This window comes from Balaenoptera borealis (genome assembly GCF_965194805.1).
Source record: "Balaenoptera borealis genome assembly, chromosome: 15".
Classification (NCBI taxonomy): Eukaryota; Metazoa; Chordata; class Mammalia; order Artiodactyla; family Balaenopteridae; genus Balaenoptera; species Balaenoptera borealis.
Window position 1 is genome coordinate 8,373,239 of NC_138871.1, and position 24,493 is coordinate 8,397,731.

The 24,493-nt window shown below is 40.4% G+C and overlaps 1 protein-coding gene across 1 annotated transcript in view; it reads right to left on the reverse strand.

The window, feature by feature from the left end:
- The window catches only part of VWA3B (von Willebrand factor A domain containing 3B), a 211,000-nt gene that overhangs the window by 25,091 nt on the left and 161,416 nt on the right, over positions 1 to 24,493 (reverse strand). The window contains 2 exon segments of the mRNA XM_082356117.1: positions 11,081 to 11,285; positions 21,457 to 21,507. Coding sequence (XP_082212243.1) covers positions 11,081 to 11,285; positions 21,457 to 21,507 — 256 coding nt within the window.

A 24,493-nucleotide genomic window follows, 5' to 3' on the forward strand; every position in this document is an offset into this window, starting at 1 on the left:
ATTGGTAGATGGTGAATGTCATCTGCCTGTTCCTGGGCTTCACCCAGAGGAGAAACCTAAGCACTCCTTCCCGTGGGCAATCAGAATGACCTCCTGCCCATCTGAAATGGCCTCAAAGGGAGGAGACTGGACCAGGGGACAGGAGAAATGGGACTGAGTGCTGTCCAGGTGGCTGTGTGACTTTGGGCAGTCTATTAACATTTCGGGGCTTCAGTTTCTACATGTGCAAAATAAGGGGATAAAATAAATGATCTCTAACATCCTCTCATATCTGTCCAGGAGAGTTTAGGCCTTACTAGCCTTTCTGCAGTGCTAGAGAAACCATCAGGCTATGTGTGTACACGGACAGGAACACAAGCATGATACCCTCGCATGTAGTTTTTACAATACAAGGGAAATGTAATGGCCAGAACTGTGACATGAATAGCAGTGTTTTCCATCATAATACTCCAAAGAGATGCCCACACCACAGTTTCCTACAGTCAGTTCCTCAATGGAAGATTCCATGTACAGTATATTCTCATTATTGATAGAATTTAGAATCTTGAGAATTTGGAATAAGCCAAATTAAATCAGCTGTTGCATAAATACCTCACCTGTACATAAAGTGAACTTCCAAAGCCACCTTACTTCACACCATCAGTGTTCACATCAAAGACCAATCAGCCAGGGAGGTGCTGTTGGTCCCTGAGGCATCAGACAGTCTTATCACCTCCAGACCGGTAACAACCTGTTATTACAGAAGATGTCCACATCGATTCCAGAAAGCCATTTTTCCCCTTTAGATTTCATCAACAGACCAGACATTTATTAGAACCTATGCCTAGATATATTTAAAACTTCTTTTCAAAATTCTAAATGAGTATAATCACATAATTTAAATAGCTCCCTTTTATCTCTAGATTCCAAATACTGATTCTCTCAATATCCTAGCCAGAAGCTAACCAATGTGATTGCTTTCTAGAGTTTCACATGTACAAATCTGTGAAGTCAGTTGCCAGAAATCATCAGGGAGCTCTTTTTTTTTTTTTTTCCCCATAGTTGTCACTCACTTCCCAATTCATCTGATATAGGAAAACCACTCACTCTGTGAGGACCTTCCCTGCAAGGGCAGCAGCAATGAACAGAAGCGATACAGAGGGCTGCCGGTGTTCATTTTTAACACACTGAAAATGCCACCTAAGAAACTGTCTTTTTAAATTGCTGAAAAGTATCACCCCCCATTCGAGTCATTCACACATCTGTGAGTTTACCTGAAAGAATCATTACAGCTACTAAAGGGCTTTGCATACTCACATTCACTCTGCTCTTGTTTCCAACAGTTACTACTATTGGCAAGAATTCATTTCTGGCTGTTTCCACAGCACGTAGCTTTATGGAAGGAACTGTTCACTGTACGCTCAGTGATTCTTCCATATCCCTGCAGAGGCAACTCAGCTACACCACAGATAGAGCAGAGAAGCCGTGGCGAAACAAACCTACAGGGCCAGCGTTAATACAATGGTTCATTCACAGAAATAGAGCATTGGTCTCCCAGGATGGAAGGACATTGATCAGGGCAGCTAGGCACACCATCCCTTCAGCCACAAAGTTGACAGCACCTTTCCAGAAAGATGATATCCTGCTGTTTTTGAGTCTTGCCAAAGACTTTAGAGACCCCGTACAGCCCATACTAGAGGACATTAGCTGCCCTGTTCCTTTCCTGCCATCAGTCACCTATGCACGTGCACAATACAAGCATGCTACTGGGCTTTAAAATGAAATCTATGGGGACTTCCCTGGCAGTCCAGTGGTTAAGACTCTGCACTTCCAATGCCGGGGGTGCGGGTTCGATCCCTGGTCCGGGAACTAAGACCCCACATGCTGCATGGTGCGGCCAAAAAAGAATTAAAAAAATAAAATAAATAAAATAAAATAACATTCTTTACAAAAAAAAGAAAGAAATCTATGGAGGACAAGAGTCGGAGGGGATGGAGAATGAGAGAACAAGAAATGCTAGCACTAAATAAATAAGCTGACCCATCTCTAGGTTCAGGTGCCTGGGAGTAGCTGCATGCCAGTTTCAGTGAGGAAGTCAGATAGGCAATGATGCTGGCAGTTAGGGATGCTGTCCACTGGATAATTTGATTTTGCCTTGTCTCCAAAATTCAGAGAATCCAATTCACTTCTTTGCCAGATTCAATTATCAAGTGATGTAGATCAGGATCCAACATAGTCTACCCTCCTTTCATTTCATTACTTAGTTTCAAGGTCATGCTCTCAGGTTTGCATTGGTGGAGTAAAGTTACTAAATGTTTGATGCTTTAGAATTTTCCATTTAACAAACAACATGTTTTCACATCAGGTACAGAATGCACTTCCATGATGTAACTAGAACTAGTCTTCGGCTCAAAATCTTGTCATAAAACCACTATATTTTTTCCTGCCCCAAATCACTGAACTCTGCTGGACCCAATCCCCAAACTGTACTAGTGGCAGTTCCAATGGCTTGTCTGTCCATGTTTTGTCCTTAAAGCCAAGTAAAGTCTGTGACTGTGTTAATCAAGGTAATACACGTAGTGTCAGGCATGTTCTGACCTTTCCCCTCGCTAGGATACCTAATTATAAGACCAGAATATTTGCAAACTGTCTCTGAATAATTCAACTCTTTTTAAAACCTTGGTGAGGAGGACAGAGCCAGCCTGGAGCATTTTCTGACCTTCACTATCTCTCCCTTCATTTAGATTTAGAGGGGTTTCTCCACCACGAGAGTATCCAGGGTCTGCATCCCTTTTAGAAATGGGTTCTGGAGAGAATATGAGAAAAAGACCTTACAGGAAAACGTAAATCAGGGGTGGCAAACTCCTGCCCAGCCTCTCTAGGCAGCAGAGTGACCGACCTGTGGTAAAGAATTGAAAGGACTTGGAGCGCTTTCCTTCCTAGGCTATTTGCATTTTAACAGGAGTCGAACCATAAGGCCAAAGAAGTGAAGCTCCAGGTGGAATTTCCTGCCTCAGCCCCTCCGGTCTGAAGACGAAGCTAAGACTCCTTGCAAGATCTCTCACAAGCACAGCAGGTCGGCGCTGGGCTCCCGGGGACACTGAGGACACTGTGCATGTGAGCCCAAGGCTTAAGGCGGAAGCTGCGGCCAGGAGGACGTGCAGAGAGAATTATCGTCCCCTTTCAGAAGCCTCAGGCGCTCAGCCGTGCTTTAAAATCCAAAGCAGCATAGGGGCGTGCTTTTTCCGAGCTGTTTCCCCCTCCTCCTCAGGGAACATCACAACTTTAGGAAACACAGCGTGAGCAACACGTGTCCCCAAAACTTCTGTGCGGGTTTCCACTTCCCCTCTCCTGGGGCTGCTTCTTGAGCAGATCAGGGACTGGTGAGCTGGTTGGCCTTCCCCTCTTCCCAGTGTGGTTCCTTGTGCTGTGTGAGGGGCTGCTTAGGAAGCACAGGAAACAATTACAGGATGAGGCCCTGAACTACCAGACGGCCCCCAGACAGGTCCCCAGCACTGGGCAAGGGAGAAGACTTAACCACTCTGACAGTCAAATCTCCAGTCAAATCTCCGTCAATAGCAACTCAAAGGGCTTCTGTGGGAGGGTGAACTTATTTTGGGCGTTTTTTTTTTTTTTTGGTAGTAGCAAAGGAACCTAATAAATATGCATTAGATGCTGAATCGAACGATTTCCCTAGCTTGAAGAGCACACTTGTAACATCTTCTCAGGGAATACTCCCTTGTTGCTCTTTTAGGGAAGAATCAAAGAGAGAAAAACTTGAAATGTTTTAAGTATCTAAACCTGAAAATTACTGCAGCGCTGTGGCCTGCAATTCGGATGTTACTGACATAGTTATCTACAGGCAGCTACTCCAGAGATGCACCACGGCCATACACTGGAGCCACTTCTGTGTCATTGCCTGGAGCGTGGACCACCGCCAGCCGTCTGCTGTGGTTGTATACAGATACCTCACACGAGGTGATGGCATAAAAAGAAATGCTGAGCCTTTAAGAAAACTTTTCAAGAGATCTCTGTGCTGGTTACTCTGGGCCATCCACCTGCCCCCAGGTCCATTCTCTGCCCTGCCCTGCTCCATGCCCCAGGAGGCTGACCCCCAAGGACAACATGACCCAATTTCTCTTGTTGGCTGACTTTCCAATAGGCTGAGCCAATGGGAGGCGAGAGGTCAGAGGGCAGCAGGGGGAGGAAGACTGGGGTATTGGCTCTGCGCTCCCTCCCTGCCCTTTGTCTCTCTAGGAATACCTCCTACTCTGGCTAGCGGCCTTCGCTCTTACAGGCTCCAGTAGCAGTATTTCCCTCCACCCTTCAAGTCTGGGGGTGGTGACAACTTCCTGCTATTGCCAGTGCTGGGGTGAAATCCCCTTTCGGCTGCCTTAGACCTGCCTCTGCCTCTGCAAATAGTCCCTTCATTAATGTTTCTTCACTTGGAGTGACTGAATGGGATTCTGTTTCCTGCCTGGACCCTCCTGATAAGCCCTCCACATTCGGTTCTCCTCCTTCAGACTGGGAGGTCAATGACCATCCCCAAATCTGTTTAGGGTAGAATTTATGCCAATGAAAAAAGATGAGCCTTGTGGCAAGAGTGTTAGGGTCCACCCAGCTGAAATCTCCAGCCAAGATGGTTGTCTTCAGCTTTAGAATGAAAAGACAATCTGGCAGTGATTTTTGTCCCTGGAGCTGATATCCTCCTTCCCACTCCTAAACATCAGGATACTAGACAGAAACCTTTCTGGATACTATTTAGAGTTGGTGGGAGTTTTTCTTCCCTTCTGTGAATTTCCTTCAGTAGCTGGTCTTCCTGAGCAGGACCCTCTCCTTAAATCCCCAGCTAACTGTGGCACGATCACGACGTGGCAGCATCTTCTCTTTGGCATCCTCGCCCATCCCATCCAGGCACCTCACTCTCTCTGGGATTTCAGTCCCACCCTGGCCACATGTCCTACCATTATCTCTCAGGAACCCATCGGGGGTGTGGTTTCCATATGTTAATGTATCACCAAGGCACTGGCCTGAATGTGCACGTGTCATTCTTTGTGTGATGGCATCACTGATGCACAACCCACACCTGCTAATTCCCCACCCTTGCACTAGGGGATCTTCTGTGTCACTGTCACTAAGGAGTCAGTCCTCCTACCAGACCCAAGTATCAGCAGAAGAGACTAAAGGTTTTACTTGTGGAATGAGAAAGGCTGTAGTCATAAAGGGTTAAGGTGTGATGCCTCCATTCTCCCCTTAAAGAGGGAATAATGAGAGCTGCAAAAGGATGGGTTACAATGCAAGAATGAAAACTGGTCCAATTATTATTTGGGAGCAAATATAACAAATGACGCTACTTATTCTGACTTCATTTTATATACAACTCAAAGAAATTTCTCTCTAAGTCTCCCCAACTAATGTTATCCTGTGTACTGTCAAAGTCACAACCCAATATAATGTTTTCAAATCCAAGTGGTCTCTTTTCGTCCCTTCATTCTCCCATTCCCATCCCACCCAGCCTCACCCATATCCTCCCTCCTGCTGTGCATTTTCCTAACACTCTCTTTCTCCTGGACAGTTTTCCATGGAGTGGAGCACTCCATTAGCCATTCTTCAAAGCTAGAGACTCCACATTCCTTGCCAGTCTCAACTTGGAAAAGTAACCACGTGCAGCCAGCTGTGTAAGTACATTTCCAAGGCCTCTATTAGGGTTGTTTAGAGCTGCTTAGAATTTAACAAGATTTTCTGCCTCCGAGTTTTTCAAGGCAGCCAAGGTTGGGTGCAGAAAGCCTGTTGGATCTTTCTGGGCCTGGATTCTGTGGGATTTGCTCTGGAGAACAATCCTTATTTACTAAGGAAATGCTGCAGGACAACATAGCTGGAGCTGCCCTAGACCAGGCTCCCAGCGAAAACTAGGGAAGGTTAATTACAACTCAGATGCCCTTGGTGATTTCCACCATACTGCAGCTCTGAGGGCTCAGGACTGGCCAATGACGTTGGACTCTGCAATCATGGCAACAAGAGGGGTGCTGGTGAAGGGAGCTTTCAAGTGGAATTTACAATTTCAGAATTAAGATCTTTCATTATGTAGTCAGTAAGCCAAGCACCTGTCTCCAGGGATGCCACAAAACTAGTGGATTACAGAAATAGGGAGGGACAACTAATCATGTAATGTGCCCAGTATAAGGTGCTGGGCAGAGCAGGTGGGATAATGATTCTTGCCCTACGTCTGATCCTGGGGCCAGCAAGGGACTGCCAGTGAAAGCCTGAGTGGAAAAAGCAGGGCACATTCTAGCCAGACACTGGCATGTATAGCCACTTCTCCCCACCTCTGATCCTCACCAACAGAAAAATCATGAAGCTGTCCCAAACTCAGGAACCAATGCGGCAGCTACTTTGGGTGCCAGTGTACTGCAGGGGAAAGTATCAGAGAGCCACAGACCTCCAGACTCCATAACATATTCTGGAGTGGATCAAATAGTGACCACTCCCTTCTGAACACACGTGGGCATTTCTGATTGGGCATCCCATTCCGACCAACTTTGATCACCTTTTGTTACTTGTTATCAATAAACTTTAGGGGGTCTTAATGAAAAACAGAAGGTTCCTTCCTCTCCAAATTACAGTCATTGATCAAAATCTTTGGCCTCTGCTAAAAAAATTTAAAGTGAGACTTTTTTTATATGAATCAATAAAAATGACTTGCATCTGTGATGGATTTTCACTACAGGATCTCAAAAGGCCTTGCAATCTTGAGCTTTGGTCCGAACCATTTTTCACGCTGAAGGACGAGACTTGTTAGCAGGTCGTGAAATCAACTCAACAGAGCATGATAAAAATGGAATTAAAATACCACACAATACATCACACATGGTAAGGAGAAGTACCGTTTTAAGAAAATAATACAGAAAATCTTCCATTGCAGAGGGCCATGCTGAGAGTGGAAAGAACTCTGTAGATGAGCTGCCACCTATGAACCCCTCCCCGCCCATTCATTACCTATGGACTATTGTCCTGGGCACATGGGTGCTTTCCTGAACTGACAGTGGGGGCTTTGGTCACCCTATGTAGGGACAGGGCAGTGAAAGGACAGCCTTAGCCCCTGACCAAGAAAGGGGGCAGCAGTGGACTCATCAATACCGTTACACAAACTCAATGTCTTCCTCACTCTGGCTCCCAGATCAAGTTCCCTCCATTTTTTCTCCTTTGCTTTCTAGGAAGATCTTGAAAAAAAAAGTCTGCACTTCCTGTATTTACTTTCTCCACTGCTCTCTACTTCTCCATCCACTGCACACTGGCTTCCACTCCCAAAATGCCACCGAAATTGTTCTGGCTAAGATCACTAACGATCTCCCTCTTGAAAATCAAATGGTTTTCAGACATTATCCTGTATGACTTTCCTCAGTAATATTTTAACAATGGAAATAGCAATGACGGGCAAGGTGTGTTGAGGGCATTTCCTGTTGAGCATTTAGCGCGGCACACTGTACTGAGCATGTTATGCGCATTGTCTCACAACCATCTTGCAGGTGGCTACTATGATTTTTCTAATTTAAGCATGAGGGATCTAGGCTTAGAGTGCCTAAGGAAGGTCCACATCTGGAAGTGCTGAGACTTGCATTCAGGTCTCTCTGACTCCAGACCCAGGGCTCTTGCCATGTCTCCTCCTCAGGCTCTGACATCATAGCTCCCTACCCTGGGCTTTCTGCTCCTCTAGCTTTCCCGTCTTGGCCCTTTCCACAGTCTCCTCTTCCTTTCTCAGCACCTCAAATGACCTCCAAATCTATCTCTTTAACATGGACTTCTCTCCTAAGCTCCAAACACATGGCTGCCTATCGGCCTTTCTTGCCAGGATGCCCTGTGGACATCTAAGAATCAAGAGGACCTAAAGTGAGTTACCTTTCCCTGAAAATCCACTCTGCCTCTCATGGTACCTCTTCCTCTTGTTCTTTCATTCATGTATTCATTCGAATACCTGGGAGTGCCTACAAGGTGCCAAGCAATACTCCAGCAACACTAGGAATACCCAGAACACAACGGACCAAGTCCCACCCTCATTCCAGTGGAGGAGACAGATGATGAACAAATACGTACATAATGTCAGGTGGTGAAACGTGCTGTGAAGAAAACAAAAATGTGGGAAGGGGTTAGAGAATGACAGGGTGTTTAGAGGGGCTGTCTCTCTGCGGAGCAGAGGTGACACGGATGTGGTGGTTAACCGTGCCTCTGTCTCCCAGTTGTCCAAGACGGGAAGTTGGTGGGTATCCTCAACGTTGCCCTCTGGCTCACCCCACACATTCACTTTCCACCAACTGGTATCTCTTTCACCCATTCCCTCCCCACTGTACCGGCTTGACTCAAGGACTCAACACCTCTCAGTGGAGTCTGCACCTGGTTTTGGTCTTTCCCCCCTACATTGAGCCCCATCTTACTGCCAAAATAATCTTTCCAAGACACAAATCTGTTCATGTCCTCCACTTGCTGAAAATCCCTCGCTGGTATCCATTTCCTACAGGCTTGGTTCCTGATCCTAGGAGAGATTTCCAAGTTCCTTGTGTTCTGGGGCCATCTTCCCTTTCCCATCTTGTCTCCTGCCACGCCCCTGGTGAACATGCCATGTTCTTTCCACCTTCCTGCCTTTGCACAAACAGTTTCTTTCACTCAGAACATTTCTCACACTCCCCACCTCAAATTCCTACACATCCCTCCAGACCAAATTCAATCATCCCCTCCATGAAGACTTCCTCAACCCCTCAGCCAGAATCATTCACTTTTTCCCATCTTCCAGTTGTTCTATGGCTATGCCTCTGTTGTCATATTTATAATACTCTGCTATAAGGATCTGGGTTTCATTCCTTCAGTACATATTTTTGTGTGTCCACTGTGTGCCAGGCATCATTCTCAGTGGATGTAGCTATGGATACAGCTACAAGTAAGGCCAGACAAGATCTCAGCTCTCACAGAGGTTATGTTCTATGCCAGTATGTCTCCTCCACTAGGCTGGGTCCATGTCCCCATTGCTGTTAACAAACCCCTATTTTGTGTCCAATGTATAGTATCACCTTGGGAGGCCCCAAGGAAAGAGAGAAGAATGTGGCAGGCTGAGACCACCTGTGCCAAGGACAGAATCTGATCCATGGTAGGGAGTGAACAAATGTTTTTGGATGAAGAGATTGTGGAAATTATTTTAATTCCCACTCTGTGGACAAGGGAATAAAGAAATAGAGCAATTAATTCATATCCCATGAACAATGAGCTTTTGATTCCCACAAATTCAGGAGACTACACTACGTTCTGAAACACAAGAGGTTTCTTTTCACTCCATTAGCAACACTTCCCATTTTAACATTTAATATAAAGTATAGATAAAAGAATAATGCTTGCAAATTCTGCTGTTAGGCAGTAATGTCACCAGAGCTCAACATGCGAAAGTCCATCATTTAGAACCTATCTGTTCACCTCAACCAGAATAAGAGTGGGACTTGGTCCATGTGTTTAGGTACCTCTAGTGCCTAGAATAGGGCTTGGTACCTCATAGGAACTCATACATATTTCAATGAATAAATGAAAGAACAGAGAGGAAGAAGCATGAGGATATGAAGAGCAGATTTCCAGGGAGAGGGAGTTAATTCACTTTCAGTCTTCTTGATTCTTGGTGTTTACAGGGCATCTACGTGAGGAAGGCCAATAGACAGCCACATGTTTGGGGTCATCAGATGGTGCCTTCCAAGGAAAGACTGAACAACTCTTTGAGGAGGTCACTTTGAATAAAAACAACCACCCCCCCTCCCAGTATATATAAATAAATAAAATAAATAAAAACAAAAATATAAAAAAAATAAAGATATGATAAAACTTTTGCATTCTTCACAAAAGAAATAGCTTTCTACACTGAAGGAAAAAAAGCCATTTGCAGGGGAAAAATAAAATTAAATAAAAATAAGCAAATAAAACACAAGAATCTAGAACAGCAAATACAGAATTTAAAACCAGGCAAAGCTGGTATCACTTAGCAAAGACTGAAATCAAAAATGATGAATCTCAAAGGTCAGTTCCTTGGATATATCTTTTAGACTACCATATGGTGAATATATGAAAATTATATAGAACTCAGTAAGATTCTGGATGAACTGTTCCAGGTTTACACACACACTACTATAGTCAGGAAGAGGATATTACACAGGCAGCAAGTATTTACAGCCCCCAAATGTTCATGTTCTTTGGTCCAAGAATCCCACACCTAAGAATTTATCCTAGCAAAATAGTTCACCTATGCACTATAGAAGCATTAAAACATGATGTGAAAGAGAAGAAAATTGGAAAAAACCCTCAAATGTCCAACATCCAGTGAAGAGTTAAACAAATCAGGGTATTTACACACCATGAAATATTATGTAACCACAAAAAATATCAGTCTGATGATTCAGCAAAAACACAGAAAATATATGAGACAATGCTAAAGTGAAAGGCAGACCATAAAATGATTATGGACACTCTAACTGCAATTATGTGTAAAATTTATTCAAGGAAGAAAAACAATTAAAAGTAAATGATACAAAGTGGTAATAAATAATATGGCTGCCAGATAAATTTTCCTTGTAGAAGGTCTGTTTTACTAGTAATAATAATTGCAAACACTTATGAGGGGAGCTTTCAATACTAAGTACTTTAAATGCTCATTTTACTTCCATAACAAGCCTATGAGGCAGATACTATTAACACTCTTATTTTACAGATTAAAAAAAAACCCCTAAGGTTTAGAGAGACAGAGTCACTGGCCAAGATCACACAGGGATTAGGTGGCAGATCTGAGGCCGGACTTTGGTCTGGCTCATATCAAAGTCCAGGCTTTTAATCACTACACGATACTTCTGTTTAGCTTTATTTTTCAATTAAAGCATGTATTGTTTAAAAAATAAGGCCAGAGTAAAATCAAATGGCATTTCCTTTCTGTTGAAAGAAGTCCTGAGACCTTAAGTGGGTTGGCTGTAACTCTTAGAGATCAGTGCAGTGGGAGGTGGGAGAGAGGGGAGGCCAGCACAGGGATGGCAAGGGTTTGGGATAGAAGGGAGGGAGGGAATACAAACACCTCCACGGTACACACCTCTTCAAGCGCCCTGCTCACATGATTCTCCTTCTTGGCACCCTCCTGGAGCTCCATGGCCTGCTGCACGTACATTTTCCCAGCTAGGATTTCATTCTCCAGCACTGACAGCTCCTTCAATGAAATGGGCCAATTCAACCGTTCTAATGCCTTGTTTAAAGCTGCCTTGTTTTCTAAGTAATTCATTGGTTTGTTTGCACCTAACCTAAAAAAAGAAGAAGAAGAAAGAGAAACATAAAGTGATCATAATAGAAAACATATGGAAAGATGGTTTTTCTGTAAACCCTCCCCTGAGAAACATCTGTCAAAGCAGATGTCAGGTGTCAGTTGACAGAATCACAGCCATGCCTTCTGGCCTGTTAGGGCTTTGGTAGTTTATGCAAGTTAGAAACAATCATCTCTAAGTCATGGTAGGCACTTTTCCCCATTACCTAATTTGATGATCTGATTTTATAGAAGTTTGATACACATAAGTTATTTTTTCAACAATTTTTTCAGCGTATTTGGAACCCATTCCTTTCTCCCTAGGTCTAACATTTGGCAGAACCAACAGTGAGTTTCAAAGAAATTTCACACAACTATGCCTAGCAGTGACTCTGGAAAACAAAGGAAACACTAAACCCAAATATTTGTCTCAGTGCAGTAATTCTCCTATTAGCTCATTTTATCTATTTTTATCTTCTCTTATAAGCCTAAATAGGCCTAAACTTTCTGCGTTCACTGTTTTGGTACACAAAGAACAGAAGCCAAACTTTCTATCAGCTGATGAACAAGCTGTGTGATTCCAGGGGAACCCAGTGGGGTGTGGAGGTCCCAAGTCCTGGATTCTGTTTCCAGTCCTAGTACTTCTGAGTCAGATACTCATGGAAGAGGGTACAGGGATTGATTGATTTAGGGACATGGGGGAGGAAAAACATTTCATAATTGTCATTCTCTTCTTGCTGAAAATGTCATGGCATTTTTTAGATGTTGGGTGTTGGAAGAGCACACTGTTAAACCAGTACAGTCACAGGACTCAATCCACAAACAAACTTGTCAACAGAAGACAGCAAAAATTCTTATTAAAAAATCTAAATTGGTGTGATGTCAGCAAAATGGTGAAATGAGAAACCCCAGGCCCTCATTCCCCAACAAAGACGCTGACTTAACCATATAAAGACCAAACTGCCTTTGTGAGAATTCTAGAAACCAGTTAAAATGTACCAGCCCTCCAGCAGCACAAAGCCAAGAAGAGTAGGCATTGAAGCGAGTAGGAAAATGTGTTGCATTTTGTCTGGCCAAGCCCCTCCCCTTCCCTGCCACACTGCAGAGCAACTGGGAGAAAACTCCTATTCAACATGTATCCAACATTTTGGTCTTTTGTGGGGCTGCCCGAGAGACTGGCTTCTGTCTCACTTGACTCAGAATGTTGATTAAAATGGCAGTATACTTTGGATGCCAGGTTGGGGCAGCTGAGAACAAAGGCAAATTTCATGGGTGGTTACAGCACCAGAGATACTGCAGTACCAAAGACAGACACCAGGGAGAGCAAGAGATTACAGGTTCCTGAGAAAAAAACAGGCAAAACCTCCTCAACTGGGAAATGACATGCACAAGCCTAGAGAAGACATATCCCCAGAAAAGGTGAGAGAGGGTCCCAGAATCTCTAGCCAGAATGATTGGTGAAGGTCTTCCCCTGTAAGAAGCCATCTGTAAAGACTGCGAGAAGTGTTTGTTTTATTAAATGCCCAAATATTGCCTAAAGATACTAAGGCATACAAAGAAACAGAGAAAGATGGCCCAATCAAAGGAACAAAATAATCTCCAGAAATCTACCCTAAAGAAAGGAGATCTATGAATTACCTGACAAACAATTGAAAATAACTGTCTTAAAAATGCTCAATGAGCTAAAGGAGAATACAGACAACTAAATGAAATCAGGAAAATGATGCATGAACAAAATGAGAATATCAACATATATAGAGACTATAAAAAGAACCAAACAGAAATTCTGGATCTGAAGAATACAATAACTGAGCAAAATGGATGGCTAGTGGGAAGCTGCTGCATTGCACAGGGAGATCTGCTTGGTACTTTGTGACAACCTAATGGGGTTGGATAGGGAGAGTGGGAGGGAGGCTCAAGAGGGGATACGGGGATATATGTATACATGTAGCTGATTCACTTTGTTGTACAACAGAAACTAACACAACATTGTAAAGCAATTATACTCCAATAAAGATATATATACAAAAAGAATACAATAACTGAAAAATTCACTAGAGAGCTTCAAAAGCACACTTCGTCAATCAGAAGAAATAAATTAGCAAATTATGACTATTTTAAGTCATAAATTGTTACAAGGACAAAGAAGGACATTATATAATGGTAAAAGCGTCTATCCACCAGGAAGATATGACAATCATAGATATATATGCACCTAATTTCAGAGCTCCCAAATATAGAAGCAAACATTAACAGAAATGAAGGGAGAAATAGAAGGAAACACTATAAAAGGAGGAGATTTCAATTTCCATTTTCAATAATGGATAGAACCACCAAACAGAAGACCAATAAAGAAACAGAGGACTTGAAAAACACTATAGATTAATTAGACCTAACAGACATATACAGAACACATCACCAGCCAACAGCAGAATACATATTCTTCTTAAGTGCACATGGAACATTCTCTCCAGGATAAACCACACGTAAGAACTCAAGTATTAAAAGTTTTTAAGATTAAATCATATAAAGTATAATCTCCAATAACAATGGAATAAAACTAGAAATCAGTAGCAGAAGGAAAACTGGAAAATACACAAATATGTGGAAATTAAACAACCCACTCTTAAACAACCAATGGGTCAAAGAAGAAATCATAAGGGAGATTATAAAATATCTTGAGATATTTTAAAATAAAAATACAACATATCAAAACGTCTAAGATATAGCAAAAGCAGTCATAAGAGGGAAATTTATAGTGCTAAATATTTACATTAAAAAAGAGGAAAAATCTCAAATCAACAACCTAACTTTACACCTAAAGGAACTGGGAAAATGGAGAATAAACTAAACCCAAGTTAGCAAAAAGAAGGAAATAAAGATTAGAGCAGAAATAAGTGAACTAGAGTATAGAAAAACAATAGAAAAAAATCTATGAAACTAAGAGTTAGATTCTGGAAAGAACAACATAACTGACAAATGCTTATTAGCTAGATTAAGAGGAAAAAAGAGAAGATTCAAATAACTAGAATCAGAAAGGAAAGAGCAAACATTACAACGGTTGTCACAGAAATAAAAAGGATCATAAAAGACTACTATGATCCATTACACGAAATGGATAAATTCCTATAAAATTATAACCAACTAAGACTGAATCAGGAAGAAATAAAAAATCTGAACAGACCTATAACTAGTAAGGAGACTGAATCAGTAAGCAAACAATTTCCAACAAGTATGAGCTCAGCACTATGTAGCTTCCATGGAGAGTGCTACCACACATTCAAAGAAGAATTAACACCAATCCTCCTCAAATACTTCCAAATATTTAAGAGGAGGGAACATTTTGAAACTCATTCTATGATGCCAGCATTACCCTGATACCAAAGCCAAAGATACTACAAGAAAGCTACAGCCCAATATTCCTTGTGAACATTGATTCAAAAATCCTCAACACAATACTAGCAAGCCAAATTCAACAGCATATTATGAAAGGATTATACACCATGAAGAGTGAGATTTTATTCCTGGAATGCAACATACAAAAATGAATCAATATAATACATCACAGTAACAGAATGAAGGAAAAAAACCACTTGATCATCCCAACTGATACAGCAAAATCATGATGAAATTCAACACTCTTTCGTGATTAAAAAGTCAAACACTCAACAAACTAGGAATAGAAGGAAACTATCTCAATATAATAAAGGCCTCATAACTTACTCAAACCTTGCTTTAGATAGTAAGGAGGGAAGTGATGTCATGAAAGATGGTGGAGTAGAGAAATCAAGGAATTTGTCTTTTCACCAAAACAACTATTGATAGAATTAGCTATTTTGGAACTCTGGAATCTAGTTGAATACTTACAGTATCCAGGCGAATGCTTGATGAAGAGAGAGGCTTGCATTTAGGGAAATCTCTGTCAGGTCACTGGCTGACCACAGAGATGAAACAATACTTCAGTGAACACACATGACAAGGAATATAGTCTTTGCAAAAATAGTGTGGAAAGACACTAAACAGACAACTGCAGCCTTCATCAGGCAACAACAGAAATTTCTGGGGAGGGTAGAGAATCTAATTGCCAGAGTTACTATGTTACAATGTCCAAAATGTTCAGTTCTCAATAAAAAATTACAAAGAATACAAAGAAACATGGAAGTATATAACCCATTCACATGGAAAGAAGGAAACTGACAGATGAAGTCCAGACACTGGATTTGGTAGAGAAAGACTTTAAAATAACTGTCTTAAATATGCTCAAAGAGGTGAAGGGAACCATGGACAAAGAACTAAATGAAATCCTGAGAATGATATATGAGCAACTAGACAATATCAATATAGAGAAATTATGAAAATGAACCAAATAGAAATTCTAGAGCTGAAAAGTACTATAGGTGAAATGAAAAATTCATTAGAGGGTTTTAACAGTAGATTTGAGCAGGCAGGAGAAAGAATCAGCAAACTTGCAGATAGATCAAATGAGATTACATAGTCTCTGGAGCAGAAAGAATACAAGAATGAAGAAGAGTCTAAAGGACATATGGGATTCTATCAAGCTTAACAACATATGCATTATGAGAGTGCCAAAAGGAAATGAGAGAGAAAAGGGAGAAAATATTTGGCAAAAATGAAATAATGGCCAAAAACTCTCCAAATTTGATGGAAGACATACATCTACACAATCCAAGAGGCACAGTGAACGAAAAGCAGAATACACTCAAGAGAGCTATACCAAGACACTATACTATAATCAAACTGTTGAAAGACAAAGACAAACAGAGAATCTTAAAAGGAACAAAAGTGGCTCATGAACAATAAATCCTCAATAAGATCAACAGCTGATTTCTTATCAGAAACCATTAAGTCCAGAAGGCAGTGATAGTGTTTGTTTGTTTGTTTATTTATTTATTTAGGCCGTGCCGCATGGCATGTGGGATCTTAGTTCCCTGAACAGGGATCGAACCCATGCCCCCTGCATTGGAAGTGCAGAGTCTTAACCACTGGACCACCAGAGAAGTCCCATTGATATGGTATATTTAGAATGCTGAGAGGATAACACTATCAAGCAAGGATTCTATATCTGGCAAAACTATCCTTCACAAATGAAGGAGAAATTAACACATTTGTTAACACATAACAAAAGCCAAGGGTGTTTGTTGCTAGTAGGGCTTCCCCATACAGGAAATGCTAAAGAGAGCTCTTCAGGATGAAATAAAAGGACACTGGAACAAGTTACACTGGCCATATGAAGAAATAAAGATGACTCGCAAAGATGACTACATAAGTAAATATAAAAGCTAATATTCTTGTATTTTTGGCATGTAACTCCTCTTTTGTTTCCTATATTATTTAAAAGACAAATGCAGAAAACAATGATTATAAACGGACACATAATGTAAAAGATGTAATTTGTGACAATAACAATATAAAGAGGGGATGGAGCTGGATAGAAACAGAGATAATGTACACTATTGAAAATAAGTTGATATCAATTCAAACTACTTTGTTATAAATTTAGGATGTTAACTGTAATCTCCATGTAATCATTAAGAAAATAATGAAAAACTATGCAAAAAAGGAAATGAAGAGGGATCATAATGATACATGAGAAAAAAAATCAAATACAAAAGAAGGCGATATTGGAGGAATTGAGAAACAAAATAGACAAGACATATACAAAACAAATAGCACAATGACAGAAGTAAGTCTTTCATTATCAGTAGTTACTGTAAACGTAAATGGATTAAACTCACCAGTTAAAAGACAGAGATAGGCAGAATGGATTAAAAAAACCATGATCCAACTATATGCTACTATAAAGAGACCCCCTTTAGACTTAAAGACACAAATAGGTTGACACAAATAGGTTGACACAAATAGGTTGAATGAAAAAAGATATTCCATGAAACTAATAACCAAAAGAGAGCTGGAATGATTATACTAATATCAGATAAAATAGATTTTAAGTCATACACTTTTACAAAAGAAAAAGAAGGACATTATTTATATTAATAAAAATGTCAAATCATCAAGAAGACATAACAACTGTAAATACATATGCATCTATCAACAGAGCCCAAAAGTATATGAAGCAAACATTGACAAAATCGAAGGAAGATATAGACAGTTGTACAAAAAGGAGACTTCAATATCCCACTTTCAATAACAGAACAACCAGACAGAAGATCACAAAGGAAACAGAGAACTAGAAAACACTATAAAACAACTATATTTATATATAGAACACCTCACCCAACAACAGTAGAATAAGTATTCTTAAATGCACATGCAACATTCTCCAGGATAGACCATATGTTAGGTCATAAGGCAATTCTCAAAATATTTTAAAGATCAAATCATATACAGTACCTTTTCCAGAACAGTGGAATGAAGCTAGAAATAATAACAGAGACAAAACTGGAAAACTGGAAGTATATACATATAAATTTAAACACCACACTCTTAAACAACCAATGGGTCAAAGAAGAAATCACTATGAGAAATTGGAAATTAGAAAATACGTTGAGATAAATAAAAATGAAAACACAATATATAAAAACACATGGGATGCAGCAAAGCCAATGGTCAGAGGGAAATTTCTGGCTGTAAATGTCTAGTAAAAAGGAAGAAAGATCTCAAATCAACAACCTAGGTGTACACCTTAAGGAACAAGAAAAAGAAGAGAAAACTAAACCCAAAGCCAAAGCCAGCAGAAGGAAGGAAATATGAAAGATTAGAGCAGAGATAAACAAAAGAGAGAATAGAAAAATAACAGAATCAACAAAATGAAAAGTTGGTTTTTGACAATATCAACAAAATTGGCAAAGCTTTAGCTAGGCTGACTAAAAGGAGAAAAGACAGAACTATTAAAGTCAGAAACAAAAGCAAGGACATGACTATTGATCTTACAAAAATTAAAAGGATTATAAAGAATAATATGAACAACTGTATGTTTTCAAATTAGATAATCTATACAAATGGACAAATTCCTAGAAACACACAAATTACCAAAACTGACTTCACACAAAATAGACAATCTCAACAGCTTATAATAAAAACATTGAATCAGTAATCAAAAATCCCCCAACAAAGAAAAGTCCAGGACCAAAAGGCCCCACTGCTGAATTCTACCAAACATAAAAAGATCAATTAACATCAATCCTATTCAATCCCAAAAAAACAGAAGAGAGGGGTCACTTCTGAATACATTATATGAGGACAAGATTCATCTGATACCAATGTCAGACAAAGATGCTAAAGAAAAGAAAACTACATGACCATTTCTGCTTATGAATATAGAACTAAATAGCCTCACCATATTACTAGCAAAACAAATCCAATAGACCATTAAAAGGATTATACACCATGACTAAGTGGAATTTATCCCAAGAATGCAAGGGTGGTTCAACCTAAGAAAATCAATTGATTTAATACACTACATCAATAGAACAGAGGAAAAAAATACCCACATGATCATCTCAATAGATGCAGAAAAAGCATTTGACAAAATTCCACAAACACACTTTCATGATAAAAACAATCAACTTGGAAAACAAGAGAACTTCCTTATCATGATAAAGGGCATTTATGAAAAACCCACAACTAACATCCTGCTCAATGATAAAAGACTGAAAGTTTTCTCCCTGTGATCAGGAACAAGACAAGAATGCCTTCTTTCACCACTGCTATTCAATATTATACTGGAATTCTCAAATCAATCAAGCAAGAGAAAGAAATAAAAGACATACAAGTTGGAAAGAAGTAAAACTATCTCTGTTTGTAGATGACATATTTCTATACATAGAATATTCCATAGATTCCCCCCACTGCAAAACTACCAGAACTAATAAAGTCAGCAAAGTTGTAAGGTACAAGATCAACACACAAAAATAAGTTGTATTTCTACATACTAGCAATACTAGTTGTATTTCTATATGCTGGAAATAAAATGAAGAAAACAATTCCATTTACAATAGTATCCAAAAGAATAAAATAATATAAAGGTAAAAGACTTGTACACTGAAAACTACAAAATATTGCTGAAGAAAAGTGAAGACTTAAATAAATGGAGATATATCCCATGTTCATGAGTTGGAAGACTTATTGTTAACTTGGGAATACTCTCCAAAGTGACCTACAGATTTAGTGTAATCCCTATCAAAATACCAATGGTTTTTTTGTGGAAATGAAAAAGCTAATCCTCAAATTCATATGGAACTTCAATGGGCCACGAATAACAAAACAACTTTGAAATAGAAGAACAAAGTTGGGAGACTTTCACTTCCCAATTTCAAAACTCACTACAAAACTACAGTTGTCAGAAGAGTGTGGTACTGGTATAAGAATAAGCATATAGACCAATGGAATAGAAAGAGAGTTCAGAAATAAATGCAAATATATATGGTTATTGGTTTTCGACAAGTATGCCAAGACTGTTCAATATAGTCTCTTAAACAAATGGTACTAGAAAATAGTCTCTTATACAAATGTTACTAGAAAAAAATGGGTATCTTCATGCAAAAAAAAGAAGTTGAACCCCTACCTCACTCCATATACAAAAATTCACTCAAGATGGATCAATGACCTAAATGTAACAGCTAAAACCATAAAAGTCTTAGAAGAAAACACAGTGGTAAATCTTCTTGACTTCATATTTGGCAATAGATTCTTAGATTTGACACCAAAATCATGAGCAATGAAAGGAAAAATAGATAAATTGACTTCCTAGAAATTAAAAACTTTTTGGCAAAAAAAGGACATTATCAAGAATGTGAAAAGACAATCTATAGAATGGGAGAAAATATTGGCAAATCATATATCTGATAAGGTTTGATATCTAGAACTCTTACAACTCAACAACAAAATACAAACTACTCAATTTACAAATGGGCAAAAGACCTGAATAGATATTTCTCCGAAGAAGATGTACACATGACCAACAAGCACACAAAAGAATGTTCAACAATATTGATCATTAAGGAAATGCAAATGAAAACCACAATGAGATATTACTTCACACCCACTAGGATGACTTCAGTTTTTAATTTTTATTTATTTATTTATTTATATAAATTTATTTATTTATTTATTTATTGGCTGCATTGGGTCTTTGTTGCTGCATGCAGGCTTTCTTTAGTTGTGGTAAGTGGGGGCTACTCTTGGTTGCGGTGCGTGGGCTTCTCATTGCGGTGGCTTCTCTTATTGTGGAGCATGGGCTCTAGGTGCACGGGCTTCAGTAGTTGTGGCATATGGGCTCAGTAGTTGTGGCTCACGGGCTGTAGAGCACAGGCTCAGTAGTTGTAGCGCACAGGCTTAGCTGCTCTGCTAAGGGGATCTTCCCAGACCAGGGCTCAAACCCGTGTTCCCTGCATTGGCAGGCGGTTTCTTAACCACTGCGCCACCAGGGAAGCCCAACTTCAGTTTTTAAAACAAGAAAAATAACAAGTGTCGGCAACAATGTGGAGAAACAAGAACCCTCATACATTGCTGTATGTACGAGGTCGGAATGTAAAAAGATGCAGTTGCGGAAAGTAAATGAGAAGTTTGGCAGTTCCTCAAAAAGTTAAACACAGAATTACTCTGTGACCCAGAATATCCACGGCTAGGTATGTACTCAAAAGGAATGAGAACACATGTCCACACAGAAACTTCTACGTATTTTGCAGCATTGTTCATAAAAGCCCCAAAGTAGACACAACCCAAATATCCATCAATGGGAGAATGGATAAACAAACTGTGGTATATACAGACAATGGATCATTACTCAGGCATAACAAGGAAGGAAATACTACATATGCATACAACTTGGAGGCACCTTGAAAACATTAAATTTTTACATTAACTAAATAAAAGAAGCCAGCCACAAAAGGTCACATGATACATGATTCCTTTCATATGATACATGCAGAATATGCAGATTCACAGAGACAGAAAGCAGATTGGTGGTTACCAGAGGGGGAGAGAGGAATGGGGAAGGATTACTTAATGGGTGCAAGGTGTTTTCTGAGATGATAAAAAAGTTTTGAAACTAGAGGGAGGTGGTGGTTTGCACAACAGTTTGAATAACTTAAGTACCACTGAATTGTACATTTAAAAACTGTTAATTGTAGGTTATGTGAATTTCACCAAAATTTTAAAAATTTTTAAAAAGTGAGAAGAAACTGGCTTACTTTTTTTTTTCCTCTTGAGATAATGCTTGCCAAACAATTTTATTCAGGCGCCTGTTTAAAAAAAAATCAACAATAGTTATTTAGTAGCAATAGTTCATTTCATGACAAAAAGCTGACCCCGCGCAGGGAGATCCCAAGCCACGCAGCACCACCACCGCAGGACCACGTCATTGCCACTCACTCAAAGAGATTGGATGTGAGTGTCTCCCACCCTCAGCATCACTGCGGAAGCCTCATGGCTTTGTGGCAATCATGCTAAATATTAAAGGAGGGCACAGCTCTCAGCTGGATCAGGTAAAACCCGGGCTGAGAAAAGGCAGCAAACAAACTGGTCCTCATTATCCCTGCATGAAGATATTTCTAAACACCCACTGCTTTTCTTCATAAGGAAAAATATGTGTGCCCTTAGCCTGCCTTCTGTAGACATTCTTCTGTCTGGATTCTCAGAGCAAAAAAAAAAAGGTTAATAGGGTCATAAATAAGAGGATTGGGACACACTTTAGAGATCAACCAGCCTGATCTCCTTGTTTTCCAAACGCAGCCGCTGAGAGGGGCAGACAGATGAAGCGCCTTACTTATCCAGCACCGAGAGTTGGTGGGGCTGAGACTAAAGCTCACCGAACGCGTTCGCAGAGAGATGCTGGCAACCCAGGAAGAAAGGAGGAAGTTGGAGCCAGTGCTTTCTATCAGGTAGTTACAGCTCCTTTTCTTGTTACCAATCAGTGGTGCTTTTTCCAGAGCTTCCAGCCCAGTTCTGTAGTGCTACATCATCACCCAAATCAGGCTTACTAGGGCACAGGGCGCAGAACACTGGCTCCACAGGTTGTGAGCTGGTGTTCCATGAAGCAAAAAAGCTTCAATAAAATGGGGTGGGAGAATACTGCCTCTCCCCAGGAGGCATGCTTCTAATCCTGGGACCCAGCATCCGTGGCACAGGGCTCTGGGAGCACACTTTGGGTGGTGTTATCCTGCCCTGATCTCCCATCACAGGCCTGGTGAGATCATGGAAAGGGGGTCTGGCACGGTGGTGAAAAGCACAGACCCTGGAGCCAGACTGCCTGGGTCCAAAGCTCAGCTAGCTCCTCCTCTTATTAGCTGGGAGACTTTGGGCCAGTAGCCAACTTTTCTGTAGAAAGGGGGTAATCACTGTACCTCCCTCCCTGTGCTGCAGTGCAGACTCAATGAGCAAGTTACGTGCACCGCACACAGAACTGTGTCTGACACAGGTAAATGCTCTGTAAGTGACAGAAAGAGTCAGGAAGTGGGAAACAAGCCAGCTCTGCTCCTGTGTCTCTTGATGTTTTTGGTTCTTTGGGGCCTATTTGGAAATGGTTTTCTTTAATGATGTGGTTGATGAAACAATGATCAGGGTTTCTAAGGCTTGTGTGCATTTCTGGGGAAAAAACAAAACAAAACTGTAAATCCTTTTAAGTCTAAACCGTGAAAGTGCAGGCAGTAGAGTAGGGAGGCTGGGAGTGTGACGAGGGCTTGGGAGCTACGTGGGTCTGGGTTCAAATCTCAGCATCTCCACTTTGCCGCTGTGTGAACATGTTACATAACTTTTTGAAACACTGTTTTCTTATTGATAAAACAAAGATACCACCACCTACCCTTGGAGTTGCGAGGATTAAGTGAGCTGTATGTATAAAGTGACCAGGAATAACTAAGGCTCATTCCCTCCAGCTTCTGAAGGAGGGTGAGGCTTAGACACTCAGAAACAGTTGGTGAATGTGGGTCCAATTAGCTAGGACATGTCTTTAATTTTAATTCGGTTCTTTAGAAAATATTTTTCCAAGAGGGTATTTTCATAACCTCTATTATTCCTCTGTTTTCCGCCTTCACTGAACTATTTCAAAGCACACAGGGCAGAAAAAGCGAGTGGGTGTGAGCTGAGGGCAGCAGAGAGGGTGTGAATCCCGGCTCCACTGTCCCGGAAGGCAACCGTGGGAAAGCCTCTAAGCGTGCGGGACGAGGGCAGTCCTTGTGGGATGCTGGGATTTGACAAACCACAGTTTTCCTCTTTGTTTTAGGAGACTGAAATTTGGTTGAGCGTAGCGTTTACTAGCTTTCTCTACCTCTAGTTTGCAAATCTACTTGTACCGAGTGGCTCATTTGCAAAGCAACTTGTAACTAATGACACTTCAGAAGTCTAGTCAGCAGCCCAAGCAAATCGGTGATAAGCAGAGGTTACTATGCCTGGTCCCTGAGCCAGAACTGATGCTTCTCCTGTGGATCTGAGGGCTGAGACCTTGACCTTAGATTCACAACACAAGCTGTGGAAAAATCACCCCAGAATCCAGCCAACCCTGGTAATCCTCACTCAGAGCTTATGCTCAGACACACAAAGCCAAAACTGCTTCTGCAATTCTTAAAATATTGAACCAGAAGGACTCCTACACATGGGCACTAAGTGTGACCAAAATTGCTAGTTTATGTCACTATTTTGACCAGAGGACTATAAGCTTCCCACTCATTTGGTCACCCCTAACCATACGGACTTAGGGTTCTATCTGGCTTACTTGTGGTGGGAAACTCCTTAGAAACGTTTTATTGGGGATGAGATGGGGATAAACTAAGTTTCATTAATTACTTTTCATCTTTTCATATTCTGCCTATCTTCACAAAGATGAAGCAAGATGGAAAAGGGAACTGACATTTATGCCAGCAAAATTCTTAAATACTATTGAATACAAAAGATCAGGAAGCTTTGTTCTGTATAATATTAATGTTAATATGATTAAATAACAATATTAAATAATTCATTTAAAATAAACATCAAGTTATTAATACTAATGCAATCAATAATATCAAATATTAATCATATTAAAATAAATGTTAATGATCATATTTAAATTAATATCATTTTAATAAACAATATAGTATAATATTCCTCTAAGGGTACTAAAAGGCTTTTCCGATTCACTCACTGGAAGTAAGAACTGGAACAAATCACTACTATGTCTGTATTTTGGTATTGCCATTAATGAAGGACTCTCTTCTGCCTGGGAAGGAAGGGTCCCTGTCCTTCTGGAAACTC